Source organism: Salvelinus alpinus, chromosome 32 (genome assembly GCF_045679555.1).
Source record: "Salvelinus alpinus chromosome 32, SLU_Salpinus.1, whole genome shotgun sequence".
NCBI classification, from domain to species: Eukaryota; Metazoa; Chordata; class Actinopteri; order Salmoniformes; family Salmonidae; genus Salvelinus; species Salvelinus alpinus.
Window position 1 is genome coordinate 3,197,896 of NC_092117.1, and position 14,835 is coordinate 3,212,730.

Genomic DNA, 14,835 nt, shown 5'->3' on the forward strand with positions numbered 1-14,835 from the left:
TGTTCTCAACTAGCCTACCTGGTTAAACAAAGGTGAAATAAATAAATAAAAACATTTGTGACGCTCAACGCGGTCCATGTCCTGTCTCTCAAATCTCCTCATTGGTTTTTAGGAGCATATACCCATGTGGGTGATAGAAAGATGAACTGAAGTCCACACTCCAGTCGGTTGTAGTAATGCACCGTAAAGTTGGTTGCCAACTGCCATATAAAGTCCAAAGAAAAAGAAGCCGGAAGGAAGGAGGAGAGAATTCAGTTTCATCTGAAACTAATTCGGTTTACTGTTTTATTTGTGGATTAATTGTCAGAGTAGAGGATCTTGTGTATTTCAGGTAAAATAACAACCCAATGTTTATATCCCAGGACAAATTAGCTAGCAACAGCAAGCTAGCTAGCTAAATTGCCATAAATGTTTAATGCTTTTCGAGCTGTCCCCAAATAAATATAATTGGTTCAGAGTTTGTTTTGATATTTCAACCTGCGTGGCCTGATCGTGTCTGGTGTGGGGGGGCAAAATCAACATGCGCTCGATGGCGCGCAAGCGGTTTGGTCAGCATGTTACAGTGTTAGCTCTTCAGTATCTCCAATCTCGCCAGTCTACATGGCCCTGTACACATTCAGGTTGGTAAACTGTACAACGCATTTGACACAATGTCTGTGGCACAACTGATATTTTTGCAACACAGTGGAGAGTTTGTCTGCACAAAAATGTTTACACAACCATTGTGTGGTGTCTCCACAATTCTTGTGTAATAATGTTTGTGTAGAAAAACTCTCTGTTGTATCACGTACATGCAAAATGCGTTGTACATCAGTTGTACAACTTGAGTGTGTACGGGGCCAATCAGAGTGAGTTCTATGTTACACAGCAATGAAGACAGCCAAGACTCCTCAGTTTAAAAAAACGTGATCCTTTATTGAGAGCAGCTTGTATACATTGAGGTTACTGTAATTATTAGCTGAAGTGGATAAAAAAAGAGACCTAGGTGTGAGCGCCTAGCATTCGTAAAACAGTTTTGCCCTAAAAACAATATATAAAAACAAGGTCTTAGCAAACAAAAAAGACCATTGCATTTTGATTAGATATTGAGAAAAAAGGAAAGCGGAAAAACAGCTAATAATCCTTCATTTACCAGGCACTTAAGAGTCCCTTGAAGAGCATTGGTGATTCTCTCTCATCCATCTTTGCTCATGGTAATAACACATGTATTACCAAACTGACTGTGTTACTGAGATGTATCGTAAGAGACTGAATACATATGCAACTGCATTAAGTGATCATCAAAGTACCTTTTTACGAAGAAGGAAAAAAATGGGTAAAAAAGACGGGACCTTCATAATAAATAAAGAGGTTCCCGTAGGTACATCCTTCTACAATATGATAGTAATAAAAAGGGATATTTTTAAGTGAAGTTAGTGCATGGTTTCTACATTATGTACACATTGCCTTGTGGGATGGTCCACATTACAACATTGCACAAAATCATTGGACCAGCTAGAAAGAAAAGGGACTTGTGATTGGACCTCTGAAAATACAGCATTGCCGGCCATTTAATAACGACAGACTGATAAAGTGATAACATGGTTATACAGCTAATATGTGGTCTATTATATGGTAATCCCATCAATGATGGTCAACATCGAGCACTTCAGAGTTAAAATGACACTTGTAACACACTCATTAAGAGATTTTTTTTTGTTTAACTCACTCACTCACTCAAAATATTCCTTGGCTATAAATGTGATAGTACATTTGTTCCTGTGAAGTATATAATTAACACAGACAAGTCAATCCACTGAGTTCCCCATACACAATGAGTAACAGACTTTCAAGTTTAAACTCTGTAAAAATCTGGTCCATTGGTGCTTATACTCAGATCTTGCCTCTTCAATAGATATCAGAACAACAGCTCAGACAACAGCGTCAGTGGCACACATTAGAGGCTACAAAATTCCAAGTCTGAAACACACTAGATACAGCTTTCAGGTGGTGAGTCCAGTCCAGCACATACAGAAAGTTCCCCCCAATGGATAAAAGTAGCTTAGGATCTCCTGGATTGGTTGGGGGGACTTTAGAGTTGGTAGATTGAGGTTCAGGTAGGCAAGGAGAGGCACTTTAGTTTTTATGGTTCCTGTGCTGCGCGGTCAAAAAAAAGAGAGGGAGAGCGGTCTCTGGGACAAACCAGCCCTGAGAGACCCATGCCAGGCATGGGCCCACTGGAACCACATGGGCCAAAAGGGACAGCGTCAGCGGGCATGCCTTCCATGCTGCAATTAAGGCAAATGTAAACTCCTGGCACTCGTGTCCTCCTCACATGAAACCATCTACACACACTCAACGGTATGTATCCAATCCATTGGTATAACAAAAGTGTTTTGTTCTTATCCACACGCCCTTTTAAATAATAACTCCTGGTCCCTGAAATGTGTGTGACTCAGAATCCAGAATTTCTGTGTTTATTTTTTTGGGGGGGGGGCGGGGGGAGATGTCACTCCTTGGGGTGGGGGTGGGTTCAGTTGTCCTCCTCTCAGACATTGCTGTCGGAGGACAGATCCCCCAGGGTGTTGACGACCTCGCTGAAGGAGGGACGCTCTTTGAGACTTGGGGCCCAGCAGCGGCACATGAGCTTGTAGACTTTGGAGGGGCAGCCGTCAAGCGCGGGTAACTTCATCTTGCCGGCCTGCAGACCTGGGGAGAGAAGAGTGGAGCAGAGAAACAGGGGAGGTTAGACTTGGGCGACAGAACATACAGGTCAAGGTGATTTGACTCATTCACTCGTTTCTTATGGAACAATGAGTGAAATCATCATAAGAACGGTGTAGAGCCGTTTCTGGTATGGGATTCATAAAAATGATTGGACAGAAAGCCTGCCCCCGGCTTGATAATAACATGATGATACTGTACGTGCCACTTTCTTTGTCAAGGTGACCTATAGTGCAGTGCATCTCAATACAATGTCAACCAAATACAACTTGTTCCCCGAACAGAACCATGAAAATGATTCATCACAGTTGAGACTGAGAATAGCCACTTCAGTATAGCTTGAAGTTACCCCAAGAATAGGAGAGTGGCCATGTCTGAAATCTGTATTAACATACTAGGCTTGTCCATACTGAGAATGCATCATCTAAATGCACAATTGTGTTGTTTCCCTCCATTCGTTCATTTTGGTACAGCGCATCACCTTATCTGATTATAGGCTGTTGTCAAACACATGTGGGTCTGGAAAGACGATTCTCTTCCTCAATTGTGTGCAGCGAATTCATATTGGATGAAAAGCCCAGATGAGTATGACATCTTTGCATTTAAAGCATACTACATTTTTGAAATTTTCACACACTATAAAACATTCTATTTTCTCATACCAAGTCAGCCTACTATGTAATACGCACGTATGGGTATTCGGACAGGCCCAGTACCCTTTGCAAGATTGATATCTGAACAGTGATTGCTCAGCCATTGGAGCACACAGATTGGTGGGCACGGAGTACATTTCTATTGGTTTATACTGACCCTCCAGCACCTCGTCATCACCAAGTTTGGTGTATGGCAGTTCCCCGTGGCTGAACACCTCCCACATGAGCACCCCAAAGGCCCAGACATCTGACTTGGTGGAGAAGTCATCCTCAAACACAGACTCGGCCGGGAGCCAGCGCAGGGGGATCCACGCCTGCCGGTAGTGGTAGTACTCACTGCAGACAGACAGTCGAGACAGAAAGACAAACAAACAGAGAGAGAGAGTGTCAAGATGTTATCATGTACATAATTAAACTATGTTACTATTTTGTCTTGACTTTACACTTAGCAATGGCTGCATAGATCATCCTAGTACACTTTTGCTATACTTTCTTCTCGCATGATAGACCGTAACTACACACGTCATACTATCCAGGTCTGTACCCAAACAATTCGAGCTTCTACTTTTAAAAATCCACCTGTCCAGAAACAAGTCTCTCACAGTTGCCGCTTGCTATAGACCACCCTCTGCCCCCAGCTGTGCCCTGGACACCATATGTGAATTGATTGCCTCCCATCTATCTTCAGAGCTCGTGCTGCTAGGTGACCTAAACTGGAACATGCTTAACACCCCGGCCATCCTACAATCTAAGCTTGATGCCCTCAATCTCACACAAATTATCAATGAACCCACCAGGTACAACCCCAAATCCGTAAACACGGGCACCCTCATAGATATCATCCTAACCAACTTGCCCTCCAAATACACCTCTGCTGTTTTCAACCAAGATCTCAGCGATCATTGCCTGCATCCGTAATGGGTCTGCGGTCAAACGACCACCCCTCATCACTGTCAAACGCTCCCTAAAACACTTCAGCGAGCAGGCCTTTCTAATCGACCTGGCCCGGGTACCCTGGAAGAATATTGACCTCATCCCGTCAGTAGAGGATGCCTGGTTATTCTTTAAAAGTGCATTTCTCACCATCTTAAATAAGCATGCTCCATTCAAAAAATGTAGAACCAGGAACAGATATAGCCATTAGTTCTCTCCAGACCTGACTGCCCTTGACCAGCACAAAAACATCCTGTGGCGTTCTGCATTAGCATCGAATAGCCCCCGTGATATGCAACTTTTCAGGGAAGTTAGGAACAAATATACACAGGCAGTTAGGAAAGCTAAGACAAGCTTTATCCTACCTCATTTGCACATGCTGTATATAGACCTTTTTTACATTTACATTTACATTTAAGTCATTTAGCAGACGCTCTTATCCAGAGCGACTTACAAATTGGTGCATTCACCTTATGTTTACTGTTCTTTTATGTGTCAAACTGCTTTGCTTTATCTTGGCCAGGTCGCAGTTGCAAATGAGAACTTGTTCTCAACTAGCCTAACTGGTTAAATAAAGGTGAAATAAAAAATACAATTGCAGGCCCCATCTCTTACCTGTTGTAAACATCCTTGCTGAGGCTGGGAGCTGAGATTTTGACGCTGCGTTGGCCGCTGATCAGGCAGTTACGGGCGGCCAGGTCTTTATGAACGAAGCGGTGATTGGACATGTGCTCCATCCCATGAGCCACCTGGGCACAGATGGATACCTGCGTAGATGAAGAGAGACCGAGAGAGAGAGAGAGAGAGAGAGAGAGAGAGAGAGAGAGAGAGAGACCGAGAGAGAGAGACCGAGAGAGAGAGAGACAGAGAGAGAGAGAGAAAGAAAGAAAGAGACAGTGACAGAGAGACCGAGGGAGAGAAATGGCATTAGCATATAATACAAAGCTGCTTAACACGGGATGGCCTGAATCAAACAGGTTTTACATAGTAGGGTTTTTTAAAGTTGTCAAAAGAAAAAAGGACTAGTTTGCATCAAAATGCAGACACCTGTGTGCCCTCAAGCTGGAACAGAATGATTCCATTAAAGGAGGCATAATGGCATGTGTCGTGTGCTTGTTTTTCAAATGAAATGAGGAAATTACATCCAAAGTATAGTGAACGCCACTTACTCTGGTCTTGGTGGTGATAGGTTGAGACTTGATTTTCTCATCTTTGCTATTGGAGATTCTCAAGAACTGTTTCAGATCTCCCTATTTCCAAGGAAGTAGAAAGAGAGAAAATCAAAGGTCAAAAACATGTTCACTTTGTAAATGTAGGAAGCATAACAATAAAAAGAACACACTTGGAGGCATGTACCAAATAAAACTTCACAACTTCATCAACGTTGCAAAGACAATTGTTATAGTCTACATGAATATAAAGCATGGATAAGAGTGTTACACTATGCTCTATGGTTATGTAATCGTTCAGCATCTATCATGTAGTGTGTGTGTGTGTGTGTGTTCATTTGCTTGTATATGTGTGTGTGTGTGTGTGTGTGCGCATGTGCCTGCTCACGTGCGTATGTGTGTGCGCTCGCTCATGTGTGCATCTACAGTTGAAGTCGGAAGTTTACATCCACCTTAGCCAAATACATTTAAACTCAGTTTTTCACAATTCTTGACATTTAATCCTAGTAAAAATGCCCTGTATAAGGTCAGATAGGATCACCACTTTATTTTAAGAATGTGACATGTCAGAATAATAGTAGAGAGAATGATTTATTTCAGCTTTTATTTCTTTCATCACATTCCCAGTGGGTCAGAAGTTTACATACACTCAACTAGAATTTGTTAGCATTGCCTTTAAATTGTTTAACTTGGGTCAAATGTTTCGGGAAGACTTCCACAAGCTTCCCACAATAAGTTGGGTGAATTTGGGCCTATTTCTCCTGACAGAGCTGGTGTAACTGAGTCAGGTTTGTAGGCCTCCTTGCTCACACACGCTTTTTTAGTTCTGCCCACAAATTTTCTATGGGATTGAGGTCAGTGCTTTGTGATGGCCACTCCAATACCTTCACTTTGTTGTCCTTAAGCCATTTTGCCACAACTTTGGAAGTATGCTTGGGGTCATTGTCCATTTGGAAGACCCAATTGCAACCAAGCTTTAACTTCCTGACTGATGTTTTGAGATGTTGCTTCAATATATCCACATCATTTTCCTCCCTCATGACGCCATCTATATTGTGAAGTGCACCAGTCCCTCCTGCCACAAAGCACCTCCAGCATATTCACAAGGTTCTTTGCTGTTGTTCTGGGATTGATTTGCACTTTCACACCAAAGTACATTCATCTCTAGGAGACAGAATGCGTCTCCTTCCTGAGCGGTATGATGGCTGCGTGGTCCCATGGTGTTTATACTTGCGTACTATTGTTTGTACAGAACGTGGTACCTTCAGGCGTTTGTAAATTGCTCCCAAGGATGAACCAGACTTGAGGACATCTACAATTTCTTGAAATACATCCACAGGTACACCTCCAATTGCCTATCAGAAGCTTCTAAAGCCATGACATAATTTTCTGGAATTTTCCAAGCTGTTTGAAGGCACAGTCAACTTAGTGTATGTCAACTTCTGACCAACTGGAATTGTGATACAGTGAATTCTAAGTGAAATAATCTGTCTGTAAACAATTGTTGGAAAAATTACTTGTGTCATGCACAAAGTAGATGTCCTAACCGACTTGCCAAAACTATAGTTTGTTAACAAGAAATTTGTGGAGTGGTTGAAACACGAGTTTTAATGACTCCAACCTAAGTGTATGTAAACTTCCGACTTCAACCGTATGTGTGTGTGCGTCTTTCTGCGCACATGTATTTGTGTGTTTACCAGGTCATAATACTCCAGGATCATATAGTGGGGCTCGGCCTCCCTACACAGTCCCAGCAGTCGCACCACATTGCCGTGGCTCAGCTTGGAGAACATGTCGGCCTCACGGCGGAAATCCAGCTGTAGCTGCTCATCCTTGCTCTGCAGGCTCTTCACCAACACCACTGTCTCCTCCTCACCCTCCTCGATGCCCTTCGCCTTGGCCAGCAGCACCTCGCCAAACTCACCCTTCCCTACACACAGGCAGACGCAGGCAGGAAGACAGACGGACAGACAGGTAGGCACGCACACGCACAGGTCAGAGGTTAGACTCAGATATGCCAACATTTTCTTCCAGGTTTAAGAGTAAAGACAAACCTGGTAAATAGAGGTGAAATTAAGTAAGTGTATGAAAATGTGCTCAAGCATTTACTCCAGTTACAGTGCACAGCTGTTCGGCACGCTCTCAATTAGCTTCACTCCTCATACCCGCGTGACCATCTTACCCAGTGTAGTGATGGTGTGTAGGTCTGCCCGGGGGAACTGAAGCTTTTCGTTGGCACTGCTATGGCGTTTCTCTGCTGCCGCCGTGGTGCCCAAGCTGGTCAAAGCCACCTCTTCCTGGATCTCAGCGGTGGTGTGGCCATTCTGCTGTACAGCCCCTCCTGGTGGACATCAACCACATTACACAATGTGCATGTTTGAGATTGACTACATTGCAGTTGGACTGCACAGAATCACCGATGTACAAATCACCTTGCATCCCAAATAACTACTCATTGTGTGGTCAGGATAAGCGATTCTGCACCTCGCCTTGGTCAAAATGATCCCCTGAAACACACCGAATGTTGTGTCATAAAATACCAAAATACCGAAATGTGATGTGAAATCCACAAGAAAATGGGCAGACAGTAATGTGGGCAGATATTGCACAACACAATTCAAACATACTCCAGTTTGATGATTAGAAATATTTAATAACCCTTTTATAATAATGCTAATATTTTGAAATCAGAGAGAAAAGTTCCCTGAGTCTGTAACCCCTACTTTGAGCACTTCAGTGCCAAAACTGAGATTTTTATTTTACCAGGTAAGTTGACTGAGAACACATTCTCATTTACAGCAACAACCTGGGGAATAGTTACAGGGGAGAGGAGGGGGATGAGGGAGCCAATTGTAAACGGGATAATTAGGTGACCATGACACTCACATTGGGAATTTAGCCAGGACACCAGGGTTAACACCCCTATTCTGACAATAAGTGCCATAGGATCTTTAGTGACCACAGAGAGTCAGGACACCCGTTTAACATCACATCCAAAAGACAGCACCCTACACAGGGCAATGTCCCCAATCACTGCCCTAGGGCATTTAGATATTTGTTTTTAGACCAGAGGAAAGGGTGCCTCCTACTGGCCCTCCAAAACCACTTCCAGCAGGATCTGGTCTCCCATCCAGGGACTGACCAGGACCAACCCTGCTTAACTTCAGAAACCAGCCAGCAGTGGGATGCAGAGTGGTATGCTGCCGGCCTTAGATCAGTGTCTGGTTGTACAGATGAGAGGGAACAAATGGAGCCATTATATGTGGATTAACTTCACAAAGATAAGTATTTAGTTTGTAAGGAGAGCACCCCCGTTTTGCTTACTTAATCTTAAAGACTCTTACCAAATTATATAAAACAACTCAAAACCCAGGTATTTGACTATGGTGACTTTTGCACTTTCCTTGCAATGCTCTTGGCAGCCACAAGGTGGTAGCAAGTCAACTGGGTATGAATGAGCTCAAAATGTTCAACATGTACGGACAGAGCATGATGTAGGTATGAGCATTCAGACACACATCAGACTCATAAATAAATGTTTCTTCTGTGACTCACAAAGACACAACTACTTGCCAGACATGTAGCCTACACAAGATTATAGCAAACAGTGAATTTACTCAGAAACCCACCTGGAATTGACGCTTAGTCTGGAAAACCAGACCCTAGGCAACAGTGAATAGGGTCTGGTTTCAACGAGGGACTCTTTTGGCATAGAGGAACTACGTCACTGTCTACGAAGGGGGGGGGGGGGGGGGGGGGGGTCGGGGAGTCTCCTAACAAATCAAGAGGCAGACATGCCAGAACGTCGCGATTCCAAATTTAGCCACTTGTGAAAATTAGCCACTTGTGAAACATGCCCACCCACCCACCCACCCACCAACCAACCCCCCGACCCCCCCCCCACCCCACACCCCTATCCCCCCCGACTCACTGTTAAGACACTCCATCTCGGGCTCCTCTCCCTCCTGGCCCTTCTGCAGCCTCTTGGCGTTGCGTCTCTTCTTGCAGTAGAACATGAGGCCCAGCACCACGATGATGTAGGCCACGGCCGCCCCCACAGACAAACCTATAGTCTGAATCATTTTATAGGGTGCCTTCTCCTCATGGTCCACCAATGTCTGCACCGGTTTCTCTGCCAAAGACAGAGGAGAAAGGACATTATGGTTATTTATTTGATTTATACCAGGTAGGTAGATGAGAGCAAATTCTCTTTGTTTATCAGAATGAGCTGTGTTAATTAAAGTTGAAGTGATAGTTCATCAGATGTTACTTTTATTTATCCATGTAGGTTATTGAGTATACAATCACTTGAACAATAACAGCCTGGTTTGCTGTAACAGAGGAGTGAGTTGTGGGAGTTAAAATTTGGGATTGAGACATATACACAACAGATGGTATTGAACATGGGTAGACACATCTCAGCTTGGTATGTTCTTCAATCTGGTACCCACTGGTACCCACTGCAATCTGGTACCCACTGAGACAATAGTGCTGTGTGTCCATCCAAGTAATATTGAATACACATCATGTGGATCATTAACCCTTTACACTTGTGGGGAATTGGCCTATATGAACAGGGTTCAATTAAAATGTTTCCTACAGAAGAAGTATGAAATGCATGAGCATTGTAGCAATTGAAAGGGAACAGTTTGGAGATTCTGGGAAACCAAATTTAAGGTAACAACATTTCACCTGACACGTTGATTTTATGAGCATTTTACATTTACTGTACTTTTCGCCGCATTTATTGATAACGAAATCTGAAAATAATGTGGATACATTCAGTAACATGATAAGAATATTCCTGGAAAATATGGGGTAGGTGCAACATAAGAAGAAATGTTAAGTGAGAGGACTAGCTGGTGTCTCCAAGTGGCTACACACCTCTCCAAAGTATGCACAGTTGCTAAGTAATTCCAATGCACGTTTATGACTCAAAGAAGAGTCTTCAACTATAAGGTGCTTTTTTGAGCTCTCCTACCTGTGCCGTTGAGGAACTAGAGCAAGCACACATGTAGTTGTTTTGTTTGGAACACAACCCTGTATCCCCGCCATCACACAATTACTGTTGTTGTTTACGCAATCCAAAAACTGATCATTATAAATTGCATTCTGGGTCAGGTGGGCATCATTTGAAAGCTTGTTCTATTGTCAACAAGACCAGCTAAGTTACAAAATACCACCTTACAGTGATAGGCTTTCACAAGGCAATTCAGAGAAACAGATAGTAATTTATTGCGCATTGAAATGAGTCATAGGTGCATTCTGCAGCGTATTAAAAAAAACTATAATAATTTACAGCATTTCCCTCACTCAGACAAAAAAAATATTAAAACGTTTCCCAGTCAGTGGGAGGGATGGGGGCAACTTCTTGTTGCGTGCGGTGCTCAAGTTCAGAACGGCTGTCAGTCAAAACCCCTACAGCGCTGTGAAGAACAGAACCTGAGCTCTGACGTCACGTATGGCATGTTATTGTACAGCCACTGCGTTCCAATTTAGGTGCTTATCAGTGCCCAAATTCAAATTTCAATCCGTATACGGGTACAGTACGAGTGTAAAGGGCTACAGTTCCAAGCTGTCAGTTCCAAGCTTTCTTTTCTTGAATGTTTTTGTTAAGGAAACTCGCACAGAAAAAAACATCCAAAGATTTCACACTCACATCATCCATTTCTAACCAGAGCCTTAGAAACTGGAACAAAACGCTGAATGAAGTCCTCTGTCCTACAATGAACTACTTCTGCGAACTAAACGGTCTGCCTCACTTAACCCCTCGCAGGGAGAGGTTTGAATAATACAAAACCCCATCCTATTTTAAACTACAAGCCCAAGCACAAGGAGGAGCCACAGTGTATGTGAGAAAGGGTTGATTCAATCTAAAGTCTGTCCCCGTCACTTCACCGATGACTCTGGCGAGACAGGTTATTAGAACGCTCAGATGGCTGAGTGGTTAATTACAGTCCTCATCCAGTCCTCGTGATTGCTACACACAGTAACATGGTGGGGGTGGCATCAATTTTGTGTGTATGTGTGTGCATCTGTATGAGAGAGAGAGACACTTACCCACTACGTAGAGCTGTGCCACACGGTCACTGATGCTGCAGCTGTTTCCGGCAATGCAGGTGTATTTGCCTGTGTCGTCCGTGGTGACATCTGTTATCACCAGAGAGCCATTGACCATTAACTGGAACCTGAGAAAGAGAGAGAGAGAGAGAAAAAGAATGATAGAGTTAGAGGGAGAGAGAGAAAGAAGAAATAAAGGAAGAAAGAAAGAAAGAAGAAAGAGCGTGAAATAAAGATTCATTGATTCCCTCCTTCTGAAACACCAGCATTCTGGAGTCGCCTCTTCACTGTTGAAGATGAGACTGGTGTTTTGACAATTACATGACGTTGATGCAAAGAGTCAATATTTGCAGTGTTGACCTTTCTTTTTCAAGACCTCTGCAATCCGCCCTGGCATGCTGTCAATTAACTTCTGGGCCACATTCTGACTGATGGAAGCCCATTCTTGCATAATCAATGCTTGGAGTATGTCAGAATTTGTGGGTTTTTGTTTGTCCACCCGCCTCTTGAGGATTGACCACAAGTTCTCAATGGGATTAAGGTCTGGGGAGTTTCCTGGCCATGGACCCAAAATATCAATGTTTTGTTCCCCGAGCCACTTTTGCCTTATGGCAAGGTGCTCCATCATGCTGGAAAAGGCATTGTTCGTCACCAAACTGTTCCTGGATGGATGGGAGAAGTTGCTCTCGGAGGATGTGTTGGTACCATTCTTTATTCATGGCTGTGTTCTTAGGCAAAATTGTGAGTGAGCCCACTCCCTTGGCTGAGAAGCAACCCCACACATGAATGGTCTCAGGATGCTTTACTGTTGGCATGACACAGGACTGATGGTAGTGCTCACCTTGTCTTCTCCAGACAAGCTTTTTTCTGGATGCCCCAAACAATCAGAAAGGGGATTCATCAGAGAAAACGACTTTACCCCAGTCCTCAGCAGTCCAATCCATGTACCTTTTGCAGAATATCAGTCTGTCCCTGATGTTTTTCCTGGAGAGAAGTGGCTTCTTTGCTGCCCTTCTTGACACCAGGCCATCCTCCAAAAGTCTCTGCCTCACTGTGCGTGCAGATGCACTCACACCTGCCTGCTGCCATTCCTGAGCAAGCTCTGTACTGGTGGTGCCCCGATCCCGCAGCTGAATCAACTTTAGGAGACGGTCCTGGCGCTTGCTGGACTTTCTTGGGCGCCCTGAAGCCTTCTTCACAACAATTGAACCGCTCTCCTTGAAGTTCTTGATGATCCGATAAATGGTTGATTTAGGTGCAATCTTACTGGCATTTGATGTTATTTTAATGGACAATTTTTTTTGCTTTTCTTTCAAAAACAAGGACATTTCTAAGTGACCCCAAACTTTTGAACGATAGTGTATGTTATGTTACAACTTGTGTCAATTACATTCCAGTGTTTTTTTATTCCAGAGCACCACAAAGGAAGACAATGTTGTCGTGTGTGTGATATTATCATCTCTGTGGGTAAAGCCTTACCTTCTCCTGCTGGTGTCCAACACCTTATCCTTGACCATCCACTGGACGCGGGGCTCAGGGTCTGCTGTGGCCTGGCAGTGTAGGATGGCTGTGTGGCCCTGGTACACTGTGGTGTTCTCTGGCTCCAGCTTAAAGCGGATATACACTACACACACACACACACACACACACACACACACACACACACACACACACACACACACACACACACACACACACACACACACACACACACACACACACACACACACACACACACACACACACACACACACACACACACACACACCACAGTTAATATACCACACTCTATCTCTAAACAAAGTTCAGGAAACTGATTTCCTATAGACTCACTGTGGTGACAGTGTTGTAGAGCTGGGACAAGAAACCCGAAAATGATCGACGCCGACCACACAGATAACTTATCGCAGGCATTTTGCTGATATCGTTCGTTGCGATAAGTAGCCTGTACTAGAGAAATGTTACGTTTGAAATGAAATACTTTTGCTGATATGGGCGATTATTAATGGGACAATTGATGGCTACAATCATCAAAGGAGTAGTAGTAGTTTAAATTATAATGATACAAAAAAACTGTGGTGCACATTAATGTTTTAAACTTATCGTTCTATTTATCGTTATCGCATCAATTCAGGCAATTTATAACAATATGGCATTTTTGTCCATATCGAACAGCTAGTTCTACATTGTGGTGGGCCTTCTTTGTGTCAACCACAAGTGTCTTCAACACCTAATGGAGTTTCATTACATGGATGCCAGATGGCCTTCTAATGCACGGATGAATGAAATAGACAACCACATCGACAATGGTCATTAGAAAGCTGATTATAAACAGTGCATCAACTAAAAGAAGAGACAAACAGTAATCAGAAAGGATTGCCATTATGAGGACGGTGAGGAAAATACAAACCTAAACCTAGTGTAAAAAACGCACCCCAGTAGACGAATGTCCGTGACTTTTTTCATTTTTTATTGCAAGGTGCATGACTTAAATGTTTTATTTGATTGAAGTCGAGGTCAGTCGTCAATTAGTTGCTCCAGCCAAAACCAGTTCAATAGCCATCACTAGCAGGCTTCCACCCGGTTACGCAACCCTGCACCTTAGAGGCTGCTGCCCTATATACATAGACTTGGAATCACGGGCCACTTTAATAATGGAACACTAGTCACTTTAATAATGTTTAAAAAAAAATTACATACTGCTTTACTCATCTCATATGTATATACTGTATTCTATTGTTCTGTATTTTAGTCAATGTCACTCCGACATTGCTCAATCTAATATTTATATATTTCTTAATTCCATTATTTTACTTTTAGATTTGTGTGTTTTGTTGTGTATTGTAAGATACTACTGCACTGTTGGAGCTAGGAACACAAGCATTATACCTGCAACAACCCACAATCTGCTAAATATGCGTATGTGACCAATAAAATTGGATTTTGATTTGATTCGAACCAGCACCTGGATCTCCTCGAGACACACTGCTGTGCACAGTCTCTTTTGCTTTTGCAAAGGAAAGTACAAAGTGAACTACAGTTAATCAAACACGCACACTCAAACGCACACACGCACAAAAATACACACGCCTACCTGCCACAGTGAGGCTGACCATGGCTCTGATCTCCCCCTGTAGGCTGTTGGAGGCGATACAGGTGTAGTTCCCTGCGTCGCTGCGCGTCACTTTGGTGAAGTGGAGCTGGCTATTTCTCATCTCCACATGAGGAAGCAGCTCTCCACCATCTGTACGGGGCGACAGAGTGTCAGAGAGGAGCTCAATGGGGGCTGTGAAACTACAATACCGCGATACCCTTCT

The 14,835-nt window shown here is 43.4% G+C and overlaps 1 protein-coding gene across 1 annotated transcript in view; it reads right to left on the reverse strand.

Moving 5' to 3' along the window:
- Nucleotides 1–894: 894 nt before the first annotated feature.
- Nucleotides 895–14,835, reverse strand: part of ptk7b (protein tyrosine kinase 7b) — a 176,909-nt gene continuing 162,968 nt past the window's right edge. Inside the window, exons 11-20 of the mRNA XM_071379737.1 lie at nucleotides 14,613–14,762; nucleotides 12,998–13,142; nucleotides 11,519–11,646; nucleotides 9,390–9,590; nucleotides 7,641–7,799; nucleotides 7,156–7,388; nucleotides 5,459–5,539; nucleotides 4,905–5,056; nucleotides 3,514–3,692; nucleotides 895–2,688 (exon numbers count right to left, since the gene is read on the reverse strand). Of these exons, the coding sequence (XP_071235838.1) occupies nucleotides 2,528–2,688; nucleotides 3,514–3,692; nucleotides 4,905–5,056; nucleotides 5,459–5,539; nucleotides 7,156–7,388; nucleotides 7,641–7,799; nucleotides 9,390–9,590; nucleotides 11,519–11,646; nucleotides 12,998–13,142; nucleotides 14,613–14,762 (1,589 nt within the window). The 3' untranslated portion in view covers nucleotides 895–2,527. The remainder of the gene's footprint in view (nucleotides 2,689–3,513; nucleotides 3,693–4,904; nucleotides 5,057–5,458; nucleotides 5,540–7,155; nucleotides 7,389–7,640; nucleotides 7,800–9,389; nucleotides 9,591–11,518; nucleotides 11,647–12,997; nucleotides 13,143–14,612; nucleotides 14,763–14,835) is intronic.